The sequence below is a fragment of the Anastrepha ludens genome, chromosome 6 (assembly GCF_028408465.1).
Source record: "Anastrepha ludens isolate Willacy chromosome 6, idAnaLude1.1, whole genome shotgun sequence".
Taxonomy (NCBI): Eukaryota; Metazoa; Arthropoda; class Insecta; order Diptera; family Tephritidae; genus Anastrepha; species Anastrepha ludens.
In genome coordinates, this window is record NC_071502.1 from 81,510,620 (window position 1) to 81,529,098 (window position 18,479).

Consider the following 18,479-nt stretch of genomic DNA (forward strand, 5'->3'; position numbering starts at 1 on the left):
ATGCAAAGAAACGAGAAAAGTATTCTGTAAATGTGCTCATGCTGCTTATACAAGGTGGCGCAAAAGTAACCTTGCGATGTTTTTGGCTGTAATTTAAAAAAAAAAATAAAAAACTTTGATTCTTCTTGTGGATTATTTTTATTTGGTCTTTTAATTTTTTTTACATCAAGTCGAGAATATGATGTCATGTAAATGGCCGCCGCCACAGTTGATTGCCATTTGAGCCCTTTTTATGGCATTTGGCATTTTCCATCGCTTTGGCCAAAACTTCCGGCGATAGGTCCTCACATTCTTGACGGATATTGTCTTTAAGAGCTGCAAGAGTCTGAGGCTTGTTGACATATACCCGCAACTTCAAAAAGCCCTGCAAAAAGAAGTCTGGAGCGGTCAAATCAGGCGATCTTGCTGGCCAGTGCAAATCGCCAAAACGGGAGATTAGGCGCCCGGGAAATGCATCCTTCAGCATATCGGTTGTGGCACGTGCAGTGTGTGCCTTTGCATCGTCCTGTTGGTACCACATGTTTTCCAATCCCAATTCATCAAGGTGCGGCAAAAAGAACTCGTTGATCATTGCTCTGTAGCGCTCACCATTCACAGTAACCGTTTGGCCCGCGACGTCTTCGAAGAAAAAAGGTCCGATGACTCCTCCAGCGAAAACAGCACACCATACAGTGACTTTGAGCGGGTGTAATGGCTCTTCGTTGGTTACACGCGGATTTTCAGTACCCCAGAAGCGTAAATTTTGCTTATTTACGTACCCGCTAAGATGGAAATGGGCCTCATCACTCATGATTATTTTTGATGAAAAATCATCTTCCTCTTGGTGGTGATTAAGGATGGCTTGAGCGTATGTTAGACGCGATTGATGGTCAGCAGCTAACAGCTGATGCACCGTCTGGACTTTGTACGGAAACATCTTCAAATCTTGTACCAAAATTCGCTGTAAAGACCTTCGACTGATACCCATTTGCGTGGCACGTCGTCTGGTCGATGTCGACGGCGCTTCCATGACATCCTCGGCTACAGCAGCAATTTTCTCTGCAGAACGGCTACTCCGGGGTCTGCCACGCCTGGCAGCATCTCGTGTTGTGCCAGTCTATTCGAGGCGAACGGCTAAACGTCGCAGTGTTTCACCAGTAGGCGTTGGACGGCGAGGAAATCTACGACGAAATTCACGTTGTGCCAAAGTCACCGACCGATTATTGGTCAAATAAATAGTCAGCAATATTCCGCGTTCTTGAGCAGTGTAGCGTAACATTGTTTATTAACGTGTATTTCGCATGTGTTTACTACAAAAATGTCAAAACAGAACTGACATTAGGGGCCAATCGCAAAATTTATAGCATTTTCTGATAGGAGGATTACTTTAGCGCCACCTGTTAGATATTCAATATTGGGGAAAAGAATTGCAAGGTCAAATCGTCAAGACGTATCTTGCCTTGATTCCGAACGCATAATGAGTAGAGCTGCAGATATGCGGGTATTGAGCAGTGCAAGTAACTGGTCCATTGCTCGACTGCTCAAATGTGTTTTTGAAATTTTCCAGTTTTTGAACAATTTGAGCAGCTAGACAAAAGTTGTAAATTTTATTTCTTAGGTTATCTGTAGTTTACAAAAGTTATGAATAAATAATTTATAAATCACCTCAATAAATCTTTTCAAATGCGTTTACCAACAGCTGGCTCAATGCTTAGGCAAAGACAAGCGACGCGGCACTTGCTTCGTTTCGATTTCTTTTTGTGCATACGCGCATAAAGGCTGATCAAGTGGAGATACCCCGAAATGGGTTTTTTAACAGATCACGCGTGACTACTCTCTAATTAAATACATTTTTTTTTTCAAAATTCATTGGCATTTTATCATGGAAAGACTTACGTCTCAACAACTTTTATTTTTTTTTATTTATTTATTTAAAAGAAAAACAATTATAAATAATTATTCCACTTAAATACTAAAGCACTGTGTGCCAGGACCTTCGGCTTAAGTAAAAATTAATTTATATTTATTATAATTATATAGAGATCGTTTAATATGAGTTAAGATAATTTATAACTAAAGAAGAAAGTATTAACATTTCAGGCAAATAAAAATATTTAGAAACGGACATTATAACTGCTGGGCATATTAAGTCCAGGCTCTTAAATCTAATTAAGTTTTGTTAAGTATATATTTGTTATTTATTGTTAGAAACAAATTATGGAGTTATACTAGGTATATTAAGTTTACAAAGTGTAACAAATTTTGCAATCAGCTCTATATGACTGTCTACTGTTTGTGCAAGATAATCCGATGGTGTGTTGTTATCAAATATCGATGATCTGATTGGTTGTAAATTTGGGCAGTAATCGAGGAGGTGAGTCACGTTGAAATCAGGAGATCCACAGTGTACGCAGTTTGGTCGGGAGATGCCATTCAAGAGATGAACGTGAGTTGCGAGTGTATGACCAATCCTGAGACGCGCAAATACTGTTATCTTCCTACACGCTGAGCTTGTGGGGTAACTAGGTTTTCCGCCAGTGGGATTATGGCCTTTGTAGTAATGGCTAAAACTGCGCCATTCACTTGAAAACGTTTCTCTTAGATGCTTATTTATAAGTGTGCGTATATCTTTTTTGGTAAGGTAGTCAGCCATATGCAGAGGTTCTCTATTGGCTTCTTTTGCTCTTTTATCCGCCATTTCATTACCATGTATACCTACGTGGGCGGGCACCCACATTATCTTAATTTGATTGGTGTACTGAAATAGAAGGTTGCGAATTTTCATGATCATTGGAGTATCGTTTAATTGGTTGAAAACAGCTTCGATGGCGGATTTACTATCGGTACAAATTACAGTTTTCCTTCCATAGCGAGAGGCAAAAAGTACTGCTTCAAGTAAAGCAGCGGCTTCGGCTGTAAATACGGAGCAGTACGAGGAAGGAGTATACAGCAATGGTGGCACCAAACTTATTTGTCACGGCAAACGTAGGTCTGGTGCCGGATTTCGATCCGTCCATATATATGATCTCCCAATCACGTTTGAAAGGCTCAAGGGCTGCATTGTGTAACTGTTGGTATTCACTATTGCTGGTAGAGTCTTTGATTTGTTTTTGTGATACATTAATAAGTGTTGGTATTAGCGAGGAGCAAGTCGGAAATATTGCTGTTTCAACCAATGACGGAGTTGACAACATTTATTTTGTTGAATTACGAAAATCGACGCTCTGTGGAAAGTGTTTATCGCGCGTTCAGGCCAACTAACGGTATACATAACCGTCCTGCCAAACGCACTATTCGACAAAGCATCGGCAATATTCAGAATAGTTTTACATTTGTGGTGATATCCGGCCGACTAGACCACGTACAGCCCGTAGTAAAGAGAATAAATATAGCGGCTGTAAATGAGAATTTTACCGAAGACCCCGAATAATCGATTCGGCACCGATCTGGACAACTTGACCTTTCTTATGGCACTACTTGGGCGATTTTACGCAAGGACCTTGGTTTGAAAGTGTATAAAATACAGCTAGTCCAAGATTTAAAGCTGGCCGATCTTCCAAAGCGTCGTAATTACAGTCGTTGATCTGTTGGAAAACTCGCCGCAGATCCGCATTTTGGGACACGAATGGCGATGAGGCACATTTTTGGCTAAATGGCTACGTCAATAAACAAAATTGCCATATTTGGGCTTAAAAACAATCCAAAGCCATTCAAGAACAGCCATTAAATCCATTGAAAACAATCGTTTGATGCGGGTTATGGTCTGGAAGTGGCAAGGGCCATATTTCTTCAAAGACGAGGCGGATGCCAATGGAACAGTGAATGAGGAACGCAATCGCGCCATGATAAACGACTTTTTGATACCGAAAATTGAAGCAAGTGATCTCCACAAGATTTAGTTTCAACAAGACGGCGGACGTCGCTACTTGCTATACAGCCCGTGAAACCATGGTTTTACTGCGTTATCGTTTCGGTGCGCAATTCATCTCTCGTCCCGGACCAGTGGTTTGGCCACCAAGATCGTGTGATATCATACCTTTGAACTTTTATTTGTGGGGATGCGTAAAGTTTAAATGGGTTGTGGATAAACTAAACATTGGGAACCCACATTACTAAAGTTGTTTAAGCTTTACCGACCGAAGTCCTCCAGTGAGTCATTCAAAATTAGTGTTTACGGGTAAGCGAATTACGGGGCAGTTGCGGCCAATATTTGAAATGGATTATCTTAAAAAAAAAAATGTTAAGAATGGTTCTACAAAAAAATAAAATTTCCCAATCAAATTGAATTTTCGTTGTTTTACTTCAATTTAAAATCTTATGCCTCTAAATTGACCACCCTGTACAATGCTTCTCACCTCTGGAACTTGTAGCATTGATTTGACCTTCCTCTTCTTTTTCCTCTGACCGACCGCATTGCTATGCCCGCTTCCAAAAATTGAGTGATTCTGACTCTATCTTATTACTTACTCAATGGTTACAATTCGATAGGCTGGTCGTAAGCGGAAAAACAAATTACATTTGATTTAGAAGCAATGGAACGTTGGGTGAATCGAGTTGCGGTAGTCACAGGTGCCAGCTCCGGCATTGGTGCTGCCTGTGTCAAATATCTAGCGAATAACGGATTGGTTACCGTCGGCCTAGCACGACGCAAGGAGCGTGTCGAAGCACTGCGCGATGAAGTTAACTCTGAGGCACGTAAACGAATTCACGCCATTCAGTGTGATGTGCAAAACGAGGAGCAAGTAATAGCCGTTTTCAAGCAGATCGAGAAAACAATTGGGCCAGTTGCTGTGTTGGTCAACAACGCGGGCGTCCTACGTTCTACCAAATTACTGGAAGAATGCAACTCTCAAGATCGTCGATACAAATATTATGGGTGTGGTTTACTGTACACGAGAGGCCTTTCGCTCGATGAAAGCAAATGGTGGAGATGGGCATATTTTCCTAGTTAATAGCATTCTTGGTCATGTGGTTCCATTAGTACCGAACGCTACCTTAAATATTTATCCGCCTTCAAAATATGCAATCACCGCAATGACAGAAGTTTATCGGCAAGAGCTTTTAAATCAAAAAACAAATATAAAAATTACTGTAAGTTTAACGAGTTTATCTGTATTGTTTGTTTTTGTAGATATGTGTTATATGTTTGTTCTACATGTATGAACGTTTATTTTAGAGCATCAGTCCTGGTGCTGTGGACACTGATCTGCTTAACCATGGCGTACGTGCAGTGATGCCAGATTTGCCATGCCTTAAGTCGGACGACATTGTAGATGCATTGGTTTATTGCCTCCAAACGCCGCCACATGTGCAAATCCATGAACTGATCATCAAACCTGTTGGTGAAAAGGCATGAATAGCTCATACACGCATACGTGCGTTTGTACATTTACTTGAATCTAATATAACAGCACTCTGTTGGTGCTTAATAAAAATCATGAATAAATTTGACTACTTTGAAATTAAACCTCATTTCAATAACTTGAATGTGATGCTTCTTAGAAAAACATTTGTGAGATTATGGAAAGTAAAAAAAACATAGGAAGCTATGAAAAGCGAAATGTGAGAAAGAGGCTGTGAAAACTAGGTCTGATACACTTGGCATGATTGGAGTTTTGGGGATTGAAAGAGAAATGCGTGTCAGTAACAAAAAGAAGTGCAGAATAGTGTAGGTATCGATATAGATTGATTAGATGTATTACTCAAAACCTTGAAGCAACTATAGTGAGGTTTGTGGAAAAGAACCAGTTTGCATCTGCACACCAGCTTGCGTCGACACTTCCACCATTCACAAAAGGCCAATTTAAAAAAAAGCTTATAATCAAAAAGGCCAAGGAAAATTATTTTTCTGTCGAAACAAAATGTAGCTAAATGGAAATTTTTTGTACCGAGCATTTCAACTGGTCGGTGGAGATATTTCGCAATATATCCAGTATTCGGATGAACCTTGATTTAATATATTTTATACAGTTGTGATACAAAACATGTTCACAGATCAGTAAATGCAGGAGGAGCAAAGGAGCGCTCCTGCCTAAAATTAGCCAGTCCTCACTCATAAATGCCGCACCCATATGGGGAAAAGCCCGGATACAGAAATCCTACTCCAAGAAGATGGAAATAGTTTTGAGGGTTAGTGCCGTTCTAGTTGCCTAACCGTTTAGAACGGCCTCATATGAAGCAGTGAGTGTCATATCGAGCATTATGCCTGCGGACAGGGGCAGAATATATGACAAAACCAAAAGTCTAAATAGACGACTTACGACTGACAACTGACGAGCGCAAAGGAGAAAGAGAGGAGCATGGTTGAGCATGGTTGAGGTAGACACATAAACTTATCGGTGGCGTACAGACATGAGTCGGGCGAAGACATGGCGAAGCCGATTTCTGCCTGACATAATTCCTGACGGGACATGACGGCTTCAGAGAGTACCTTCATAGATTTGGTCATGATGATGCAATGGATTGCTCTTTCCACGGTAGTTGCAGTGAAAATGCGGAACATATTTTTTATTTTCCTACCCGAGATATGTACCCGAAAGGGCGACTATAGAAATGATAGTTTCAGGCAATACAGTAAAGCACATTTTGTAACCGAAGTTTGCGTGAGCCAAAATGAAAGACTGCTCCGCGAATGTACTACAAGAGCTGCGGAAGAAAGAATGGCAGTGTAGTACAGAAAGGAGACAATCAAACAATGGAGAGGCGACCAATGTGTGAAGAGACATAAGTGGTTCAGCTTGGTCCTGCAAAGCAATGCCTAACGGCGGTACCACAGAGCAAAATCAAAGCTTAAGAGGTCGGGGTTAAGGGTTTACTACTTAGATGTACTGTTTCGCTAGTCCAGCTTATTAGATAATACTGACTGTGCGTGGTCCCAAATGACGTGTACCTTTAGCGAGCAGTACGAATCGTGCTTGCCGCTCTATGTTGACGATATCTATGTGAGATTTGGATAAAAAAAATACAATTAAAATTGTTAAATATTCTGTTCTGTTCTGTTATTCTGCATTGAACAATTATGGTGGGTGAATGTTTTTCTTACCAAGGTATTTGTTCGATAAATCGACTTGAAAAGAGATATTTGGGCAAGAAATCGGTCCGAAACGCGCTTCGAAAGTGACCAAGAAATATTTCTCGGATACTTAAGTCAAGATAACATATTAAGCTGGTCTATTCATTTACCGTATTTAAATCGCGTCGAGAGCTTGTGCCAAGAGATTAAACTACAAGTAGCTTTGAGGGGTAGAAACGCAACAGAAAAATTGCTCTCTGGTTACTCATAAAAGGTGTGGGAAACTGTTCCCTAGAACTCATGTCAAAAACTGATTGACTCTATGGCTCGCCAATTATGGAAAAACAATTCGTGGACGATGATGACGCACCGTCGCACATTGCTATCATTACCCGTGAGTTTCTGCGCAAGAATGAAACGAATACCATCCAACAGCCATCGAGTTGAACTGCATGGCCCTCTGCAATTCTTTTCTATTTGACGGAGTCAAAAAACCAGTATGGGGACAGCGTTTTAACAGCCGAAATGAAGTCATAGCCGAAATGAAAATATGTAGAGTTCCGGAAATGTTTCGAGAGCTGCATAAAATGCTGTCATAAGTGCGTTACAGTTGCTGGAGAGTACTTTTGAGGCGATAATATCACTCTTGAGAAATAAACTTATACGAGCAGTTTTCAAAAAAGTTAGTTTGTTTGTGAGAGGCATAAATACGCAATTGTTTTGCGTATTCAGCGATTTCCTGCTATCGAAGAGAATGAATCGACGAAGTTGCATTAAATTTTGAGTAAAAAATGGAATTAAGCGCTCAAAAACACTTGGCAGTGGCATAGGGTAAGACTACTCTGAGTAGAAAAAATGTTTACAAGTGGTTCAAGCTTTTCGCAGAAGGTTGGGAAGATGAGAATAACGACGCTCGCTATGGGCACCCCAGCACATCAACAACTTATGAAAATGTTGAGAAAGTGAAGAAAATTGTTATGAAGAATCGTCGAATCACAATTAGAGAAGTTGCTGAGGGTGTCGGCATTTCGACTGGCTAATGCCAAGGAATCCTTTTGGAAATTTTGAGCATGAAGCGTGTGGCAGCGAATTTCGTTCCAAAATTGCTGAATTTATACCAAAAAAAAACGTCACATGAGCATCGATCACGCAGATTTGTTTAAAAAGGTCATAGCAAGTGACGAGTCATGGCCCAATCGCCCCAATGGAAGAGTCCAAGGGAGCCAACACCAAGAAAAGACGCCAAGTTCGATCAAATGTCAAGGGTTTGCTCACTGTTTGTTCGATTACCATGGCATAGTACATCAGGAGTTCTTTCCACAAGGTCGTACGGTAAATAAGGAGTAGTACCTTGAAGTTATGCACCGTTTGCGTGAAGAATTACGAAAAAAACGCCCGGAATTGTGGAAAAAAATGCATGGCTTTTGCATCATGATAATGCACCTGATTTGGCCAATACAACGCCGTTATCTTGCCTCAGCCACCGTATTCACTCCTGCAACTTTTTCCTGTTTTCAAGATTGACGAGACCCATGAAAGGACGGCATTTTGCGACGGTTGAAGAGCTAAAAACCAAATCGCTGAGAGAGTTGAAGGACATACCAAAAAGTGTATATCAGAAATGCTTCTAGTTTTGGAAAAAACGCTGGTGGCACTAAACCAGCAACAATATTTTGTAGGTTTGATTGCCAAAGAAATGTATAGGCAAAGTAGAAAACAAAGAATAAATTCGCCTTGTTTCATTCTGTGCTGACAGCCACATGGACACGGCGAAAGAAAAAAATAAATCAGCTGATTTACCAATACCATCCTTAATGCATTCGCTTTAAAATAAAACTTAATAAAATAAGAAACATATTAGAATTTACTGAGGAAGTTCCGCTCAGAGAAATACTTTGAATCCGTGAAGTGCGCACAATAGATCCTTCAAGACACATTATAATAATAATATAATATATATTACATAAGCCATTGTAATTTTGTTGAGTGTGTTGTTTTTGCATAGAACTTGAGTATTCTCTTTCGTTATTTTAGTTATATTTAGTCAATTTGAAAAAAAAAACGCTGCTCAGAAATAATTGTTGTAATATTGGCTTAATTTGTATTCGAATGAATGATCGCCATGCGTCCCTATTATTTTGCACATGACTGTACATCATCAGTACGTTTGAAAAAGCTCAACAAGAAATTTGCACATCATCATGACGGTACATCATCAGTACGTTTATAAAAGCTCAATAAGAAATAACAACAATTCTTGTTTTGGCCACCTGGTGGCTCTGTAACCTCGCTATCAGTTTTTGAGTAAAGTCGCATAAAACAAAAACTTTGTGCTTTTGTTCTTCACTCCCAAATCATTCGTAGCTTTCTCTTTTCATTCTGTAGGCTCTCTTTTCGAAACGAATCATGATGATATAAAATGCTTAACGAAAATCGCTCCATTCTTAGTTGCACTTGAACAAAGGTGCGGTTTGTAACGCTTGATAAGAAAGAAAGCAGACATGGAGCGTTGGCTGAATCGTGTTGCGGTAGTCACTGGTGCCAGTGCTGGTATTGGTGCTGCTTGCGTCAAATATCTCGCAAATAACGGAATGCTCACAGTTGGTCTGGCACGACGCAAGGAGCGCATCGAAGCACTGCGTGATGAAGTAAATGCTGAGGCACGCGATCGTATACACGCCATTCCATGTGATGTACGAAAAGAAGACGATGTTATTGCCGCATTCAAAGAGATTGAAACCAAGTATGGACCTGTGGCTGTACTGGTAAATAATGCGGGTATTGTACGCACGACCGACTTGCTGGACGAGAAAAATTCACAAGATATGCGTGACGTGATGGATACAAATGTTTTGGGTACTGTGTGGAGCACTCGTGAAGCCTTCCGTTCGATGAAGACCAACGATGGTGATGGGCATGTTTTCCTCATCAATAGCGTTGCAGGACATAAAGTGCCAATTGTACCCAATTTTTCATTAAACATTTACCCATCGTCAAAGCATGCGGTAACCGCTTTGAGGGAGGTTTACCGACAGGAGTTCCTCAACCAAAATACAAAAATTAAAGTGACAGTAAGTTTTGAGTAACTCGTTTTCGAGGCATAATTTGTTAAATGAATGAAATATCCTTGTATTGGCAGAGCATCAGCCCTGGCAGTGTGAAAACTGAAATTCTTGGCGAAGATAATTCCAGATTTGATGATTTCCCCAGTTTACAAGCCGAGGATGTCGCTGATGCCCTAATTTACTGCCTCCAGACACCGCCTCGAGTGCAGGTTTGTTACACTTTGTATGGCGAAGTATTGCATATTTGATTGTAATTATTCACATTTTCAGATTCTCGAATTGCTTATACAACCGCTCGGTGAAATTCTGTAAGACTTCCGTGCAGCTGAATAACAGAATATTTGTATGGTAGAAATCATGTGCGCAATAATAAATGTTTATTAATTTAAATTAAGTATTCGTAATTGATAAAGGCAAACATGCAAATGTATACTGGCTCAAATGTTTACTCACTGTTCAACTTTCAAATATAATTTCGGAACTGAAAGTAACTTTGCTGTATTACTACACCGGCATCTCCTTTGCGGATGTTTTGCGTTGTTCAAAACACGCTTAAACTTTCTAGGAGCACCATAGTTTGATGGATTGGAAGATATGTATATCAGCAGCAGGTTGAAAATGTCTCCTTAAATTTGCAATGAAAACAGGCACCATGCGTTGGAGTATTTAAAAAAACACATAACTAATGAACTTCAACTGGTATCGGTACGGACCGAACCGGTCTATGCGTGACTGCAAGTCAACCAGTTCAACCTAACTTATCCTTCTACAGCGGCCACTGCAGCCGAATGGGTTGGTAAGTGATTACCACTCCGTAGTGTCCGTGTTCAAAATCCCGAGCATGAAACAAACGATGATAGAAAACGTTTTTTAAATAGCAGGCCCCTCTCGGCAAGTAATGACAAACTTCTGAAAGTATTTCTGCCATGAAAAGAAAAGTATTTCTGCCTCACAAAAAAAAAAAAACAGCTGTCTTTTGATGGCGGCATAAAACTGTAGGTACCTCCATTTGTGCAAAATATCGAGACGCTCTTCACAAATAGGGATAGGAGATCGGCTAAACATCCAATAAAGGGCGTAAGCGCCTTTCGCGCCTGAATTTCGTGTGCACAGGAAGGTTTGGGGTTGTTTAATCGCAATATGGAGGAGTTTTTGCGCCGTTTTGTAACCGTGGACGAAACATGGATCCATCACCACACACCAGAGACCAAACAACAGTCGAAACAGTGGGTTTCTAAGGGTGAATCGGCTTAATAAGCACACGAAATTCAGTTTTTTCCATTTTCTCCTCAAATTACTGGGTAGTCTGATAAAGGTAGCTGTAAAACACAAACTAACTGACGCAGCACGTTCAAATTTTGACAGGAGTCAACTGACAGATGCCTGTTGACAGGAGCAGTATTTCTTTTTCAGTAAAGATATCAGAAATACAAAAAGTCACGGACTTATTGACCCGCTCTCGTATAGATGAACCGAGCAGTCCAATAAGGTGAGCTTTGAAGGTCTTCAGGCACACAGGGAAAGGAAAATGGAAAACGAAATATGCAGCTAGACAAAAAATATGGTTGCAACGACGGTAAACGTAATAAAGATTTTGCAGGTCTTTAGCCCCCATGTGTAGACATAAGGGCGGTCGATTTAAAAATCGCTCATTGCTCTGTGAAAATCATATTCTATGGATCAAAATAAGAAACTTTGCCGAAGGAACCATATCTTTAAACGAATTCTGATGTCCCCCAATTTGGGTCGAACGAAAAATTCCACTTTGACCTATTTAGAGTGCTCCAATCGAGTCCAAATGTATGAACGACCCCACTAACTTTGGACGGCCGATCCACCCATGCCAGTGGCACACCCCCTGGAACTCCCCTGAGGGGTTCCCCATACAATCATTTCAAAATATCACCATTTTTGGCCTTTACATGAGAAAAGAAACTAAAAAGTTCGACCCAAATTGGGGGACATCAGAATTCGTTTTAGAGGTATGGTTCCTTCTGCAAAGTTTCTTATTGATCCCTAGAATATGATTTTCACAGAGCAATGGGCGATTTTTTTGCCTCCCCACAAAAGACACTAAAAGTTCGACCCAAATTGGGGGACATCAGAATTCGTTTTAGAGGTATGGTTCTTTCGGCAAAGTTTCTTATTTTGATCCCTAGAATATGATTTTCACAGAGCAATGGGCGATTTTTTTGCTTCTCCACAAAAGACACTAAAAGTTCGACCCAAATTGGGGGACATCAGAATTCGTTTTAGAGGTATGGTTCCTTCGGCAAAGTTTCTTATTTTGATCCCTAGAATATGATTTTCACAGAGCAACGGGCGATTTTTTTGCCTCCCCACAAATCGACCCGGCCTAGTAGACATAATATCATTATAGGAGAAAGAGCACTGTGACTTTAAGATCCGTATTTGCTGCTTTCGATTTTTTCTTTTCTTTTATAATAATTTTATTTTCACTTGACCCTTTAATGTACTGAAGTATATTTTTCCTGGATGTAAGTATGTTGCCCTGGGTGTTTTACTTATAACATTTCACCCATAGGTTTGATGATCAGTTCATGGATTTGCACATGCGGCGGCGTCTGTAGGCAGTAAACCAAAGCATCGGCAATATCATTCGCTTTAAGCCTTTTAAGACTTGAAAAGTTCAGCATCTCTTTCTTGATTTCTTCGGTATAAATCGATGTGTCCACAATACCCGGACTGATGCTCTGAAATATAAATTACACCTCTACTCACAAACTCATCTAAATGATAACCATGGAGACTATTTCACTTACAGTAATTTTAATATTTGTTTTTTGGTTCAAAAATTCTTGGCGATACATTTCTGTTAATGCAGTGATGGCATGTTTTGTCGAAGGGTAAATATTAAGTGTGCTATTCGGTAATATTGGCACTCTGTGACCCACTATGCTATTAATCAAGAAAACATGCCCATCTTCACCATTTGCCTTCATCGAGCGAAAGGCCTCCCGGGTGCAGTAAATCGCACCCATAATATTTGTATCGACGACATCACGTATATCTTGAGAGCTGTCTTCAGCCAGTAATGTAGTCAATCTTGTGATGCCCGCATTGTTGACCAACACAGCAACTGGTCCATATGTTCGCTCGATCTCCTTGAAAGCGGCTATTATTTGCTCCTCGCTTCGTATATCACACTGAATGGCGTGAATGCGCTCACGTGCCTCAGCATTTAGTTCATCACGTAATGTTTCAATACCCGTCTTACAAAGGTCTAGGCCCACTGTAATCAATCCGTTATTTGCTAGATATTTAGCAACAGCGGCGCCGATTCCAGAACTGGCACCTGTGACCACAGCAACCCGATTCACCCAACGTTCCATTGCTTCTAAACCAAGTACAATTCACTTTTCTACTTTCAAGTGACCTACTCGTACTATAGTAGTGTTTTTCAGAGTAAGGCTGAATAGATGCAAGTGCACTTATTTATAGCAAACATTTGTAGATATGAAATAGCCAAAAATTGTTATCATTTTGCGAGCACGACGGAATCAAATTCAAATACAAATGCATATGGCTGTATATAATTAAGGCTGGACAACCAATTGAGACGTATACACCTTTTGCAAAATATAATATACTCTAATAAAATAAGTACAATTGTTTTCTTTTTGGCCAGTATGTATGTATGTATGTGTTTTGTTGGAAATAATGCATTAAATATTGTCGCAGTCTTTGTCCAAAAAATTACGATTAGATAACTTGTTTAACTAGTAAATATTAATTCTTTACTGTTACTGTTTTTTTTAAGAATCTATGGGTGGATATGCAGGGATATTTAAACTTTCTTTAGAGACAGAGTGTCATTTGTAAGCTTAAAAGCTGAGTGGTGTGCACTTTTCAAAAAGAAAACGAATTAGTTTAAAGAATTTCTATTAAACTAAACAAAGCTAAAGGTATCCGTACGCAAAGCCCGGTGTTCGAAATATAGTGGCTAGACATACACATACACATGCACATCAGTGGCCGGCAAAGCTTATTCTTGTGAGCAGTACACTCATCACACGAAATCGTATGCGCTTTGAACCAGTCGTTGTTCAAATTTTATCTATGCTTGACACAGCAACTAAGCAATGCATACAGTGGTTGGGCGGGCCATATTCTTGTGCCACAGTAGGCGTGATCTACTAAAATGACTGCAAAAAATAGTTTATGTTTTCAAAAGCGTTCGGTTAAATGCAATACGTGCTGTGCCACATCTATACTAATATTATAAAGAGGAAAAACTTTGTTTGTTTGTTTGTTTGGTTGTAATGAATAGGCTCAAAAACTACTGGACCGATTTTAAAAATTCTTTCACCATTCGAAAGCTACATCATCCACGAGTAACATGGATTATATTTTATTTTGGAAATAGGGCTCGAGATATAGTTCAAAACGTGGACCCGGGTAACCTTCGGATGTGTATGTACAATATGGGTATCAAATGGAAGCTGCTGGTGAATGTTTTAGTTCAGAGTATTTCCATCCGCTCCGTGACGAGGGTCTCGAGATAGAGACCAAAACGTGGACCCTAGAATGTGTTTGTACAATATGGATATCAAATTGAAGCTGTTGGTGAATGCTTTAGTACAGAGTATTTTTCATGCCGCTCCGTGACTGGGGTCTCGAGATATAGGTCAAAACGTGGACCCGGGTAACCTTTGGCTGTGTATGTACAATATGGGTATCAAATGAAAGCTGTTGATAAGTGCTTTAATACGGGGTAATTTTCATACCTATTGATGACTAGGGTCTCGAAATATATGCCAAAACGTGGACCCGCCGTGTCTTTGCACCGAATTAAACCAAACTTACGCACATTGTTAAGTAAGTATTGAAAATGGGTTTCGTAAAGTTTGGTTGTAATTCGGAGCACTGGCAACGGGTACAGCGTTCTTTTGAACCAGCCATAATGTCGCTTACTTTTTTAACGCTTGGGGCGGAACTGAACTGTCAAATTGACAGTGTGAGTTACAATGTGTCAATATTTCTTTCTGATTTGGATGCCATAAGGAAAAAACGTAAGTGCAACATGTAAAAATTGTTTGTGAATTTTTTTGGAGTGGATTTTGGAACAGTGAATAATTTCTTACGAAATTTGAGAATTTAATGTGAAATCCGAATGAAATTATGTGTTCGTGGAAAAAAAAAATTTTTTCGTTTTTTTTTTGAAAAATATAAATGGATAATGGTTAAAAAAGCTCCAATGCTTAATAAAACATATAAATTGAAACGAAAAATTCATGGATGATCAGGAGAAAAGAGGATTGTTTATTCATATGCGTTGATTTGAAATTTAAAAACAATCTTCTTTTTTCCTGATTTTCAATTTATATTTTATATTTACTCAAAAACAAATAGAAAAACAAAAAATATTGTTTATGCCAAAGCGCTTGAATAAAGAATAAAGAAATAAATAATATGAAAATCATATATTTTCTGTTCTAAACCATATCTATTCTATTTTAGTGTGCCCAGCGAAGGGGGCCGGGTTTGCTGGTATCCAATAAAATCAGGCAGAGATGTAAGAACAGATGGCATTCTAATTTATTTTATCAATGTTTTCTCAAATTTCAGAGTGAGGAAAGGAGAAAGTAATTTTTTGATTGAAATGAAAAATAGCTTTCTTCTTAATATATTTCCCTATATCTTAATATTGGAATGTGTCATAAAATCACTTTTTCTAACCTTCACAACCCCCTACATACCTTTTATCATATTAATTATACAATCTGATGTGATTAAAGATTTGATTCCAAACTAAATTTTATCACGAACGTAAATAAATCCGTTATCGGGCCAATACGGACTGTATGTCTCCGAAATACGATTGGGTGAAAAGATTCCGAACAACAATAGAAGAAGAGGGGTGGAAAAGAGGTATGAAAACTCGTCCCAATATGCGACGTCTCAAAAATGATGGGCGGCGTCGGTGTAGGGATTTATTGCGCAGAGCAGGACATCAGGTGGTCAATTAAGCTCCCTCACCATTGCAGTATTTTTGAACCAAAATTTTTTGCTGTCTTTGCAACTCCAACATAAATATATACGTTGACAGTCAAGTCAAATTCATATGAAATTTCATCTAAAAACGTTCTTAGCACCAGGGAGCCCATAGAGAGACTAGCCGCAGACAGACGGTTACATACAGGTATATTGGGTACCCAGACATAAGAGCATAGCAGGAAACGAAATGATATTGCCAAAAGCGCTGTTTACATACAATTCGAGCAAGAAAACGACATACTGGAATTTTTAAATACGGTATACAATGGCAGGTGCTCGCATGTCGTTAAAAATGCACCTACTTCACAGTCATTTTGATTTTTTTCCTTCGAATTTGGGGGCTGAAAGTGATGAACAAGGCGAGGGATTTCATCAAGATATTGCTACGATTGAAAAGCGTTATGAGGACTTTTGGGATCAAGGAATGATGAGCGACTACTGCTGGATACAATTTCATGAAGATTCCGTGCAACATAAAAGAAGAAGTGCGAGAGTAAAAGCGTATTTTCGACCTCAAACATAGCCAAGTCAAAAGCGGCAAAATCACACGTGTTGACTTTATGGGTCATAACTTCTACAATTTTTCGTCGATTCAGACAAACTTAGGCTTTAAATGTAGGTGAGAAAATTGTCTTTCAGAAAACCTATCTTATGTCGATATAAAAAAATTTTTTGTTCCAGAAAAAAGTTAATAAACTTTGATAATTTAGTAAAAAACGTCAAAAATGCCTTTTTTTTAACTTTCAACAGCTGTTTTGCGAAAACTACAACTTTCATTGACAAGAATTGTTTATTGCCATGTAGGTTATGTATGTGCCTTTTGAAATTTATGCACTTCAAAGAAATGGCGCGCACTGTTTTCGAGACTGCAGGTAATAGCTGCACTATTGCCCAAAAAACAGGTTTTTTGGGAATATCTCGGAAACCGTTCTTTGAAAAAAAAAAAAAAAAAAATTCATTTTTGGTTTCAGCGACCTCAAATTAGTTTAAAAAACGCCTTTTGATCGAGGACCATTTTTGGTGTAAACTATTGCAGATAACAAAAATATGCCAGGTTTGTACTAGCCCTGTCGAGAAAGGAAAGCAGAACTATTGAAAGTATACTGACAGGCCATAATTTGTTAGCGGCACACACATACAATATGGGAATTGCAAACAATGATAGCTGCAGATTTTGCAATGAACTAGAAGAGAGGGAAACTTCTGAGCACCTTCTATGTTCTTGCCCTGCATTAGCTAGAAAATGTTTAGGAGCTCTACAATATGACAGGTTAGAATGTCTCTCGGGGTTAGAGCTTCAGAGCTTACTTCGATTCGCAAAAGATGCAGGCTTATTACAAGAAGCCTACTATAATGAAACGTAAGGGTCAAGCTCCATGTGATACCACTTAGGACCAATGTGATGGCTTTTAGCTAGCTAGGTCAACTTATCCTAACCTAAATTAAGCCGTTTCCAATTCACTTGCTATGTCCGCGTTTGTAAGACGTCACTCATCGCACTTCACTGACTCATATACTCTTCAGATATTATTATAAGACTGCGTTTGTTCGGTCCAAATTAGATTATACTGCTTTTATTTAGAGACCTTGTCATGTAGTCCATATGAAACGAGTGGGTAGGGTTCAATAAATTATTGTGCGTTCCGCACTACATTCACTCAATTTCTCAGACCCGAAACCATCATACGAATCTCGCTGTCGATTCATTAGTCTTTTCGCATTAAATGTCAGAGGTACCCTTCAGGTAGTATCATTTATTTTTGATCTTGCTAATGGCGAAATTGACTGCTCGGTTCTTCTAGAAAGAATACAGTTTCATGTTCCTTGCAGACATTTTCGTCGTTTTAATATTTTTCGCATTGGCTTTAGTAAGACATTATATAGTGCCAATGCGTCACTCGTTAGCTCGTTGTCTGATTTTAATTATTTCTCAACCTTTTTGGATTTAGACCTTTCTGGGGCCAAAGAGGTATTTAAAATGCAGTAAGTAAATTAATTTCAGTGTAGGAAATTAAAGTAATACTTTGTAAATTTTTTTTTATTTTAGTGTCACAATTTAATGGTTTCTTATTTTGATAATCAAATTGTACTACACTTTTTAATCTTAAATATTTTAAAATTTGCATGTTAATTTTGATTTAATATCTTTCATATACCTATATGCTGAATTTTGTTAGAGATTTTTGAATACATAAAAATATTAATAAATAAATGAATAACATAAGAAAAGCATTATAATTCACAAACCGCCACAAATATGCCACACAGATCAGTGATGTGAAATAATGTACATTTTTTAAGTAAAATTTGAGTTTTTCTATTTACTTTAATGAGTTTAACGTTTGTCGAAACTATCGATTTTTAATTCTTGTATGAGGTTAATTTTAACTCCAGAGCCACTGTTC

At 38.9% G+C, this 18,479-nt stretch overlaps 2 protein-coding genes and 1 pseudogene across 2 annotated transcripts; 2 read left to right on the forward strand and 1 right to left on the reverse strand.

Annotated features, from left to right (window-relative positions):
- The first annotated feature begins 4,511 nt into the window (after nt 1–4,511).
- Nucleotides 4,512–5,335, forward strand: LOC128867134 (farnesol dehydrogenase-like; annotated as a pseudogene).
- A 4,091-nt stretch (nt 5,336–9,426) lies between these two features.
- LOC128866431 (farnesol dehydrogenase-like) lies at nt 9,427–10,537 on the forward strand. The gene is made up of 3 exons (XM_054107149.1): nt 9,427–10,062; nt 10,131–10,265; nt 10,327–10,537. The coding sequence occupies exons 1-3, from the start codon at nt 9,493–9,495 to the stop codon at nt 10,366–10,368; spliced, it is 747 nt and encodes a 248-aa protein (XP_053963124.1). The 5' UTR covers nt 9,427–9,492; the 3' UTR covers nt 10,369–10,537.
- A 1,542-nt stretch (nt 10,538–12,079) lies between these two features.
- Nucleotides 12,080–13,467, reverse strand: LOC128867311 (farnesol dehydrogenase-like). Its single transcript, XM_054108426.1, has 2 exons — nt 12,840–13,467; nt 12,080–12,770 (listed from the first exon to the last, which is right to left on the reverse strand). Exons 1-2 carry the CDS (start codon nt 13,407–13,409, stop codon nt 12,582–12,584), a joined length of 759 nt encoding a protein of 252 aa, XP_053964401.1. The 5' UTR covers nt 13,410–13,467; the 3' UTR covers nt 12,080–12,581.
- Nucleotides 13,468–18,479: the final 5,012 nt, after the last annotated feature.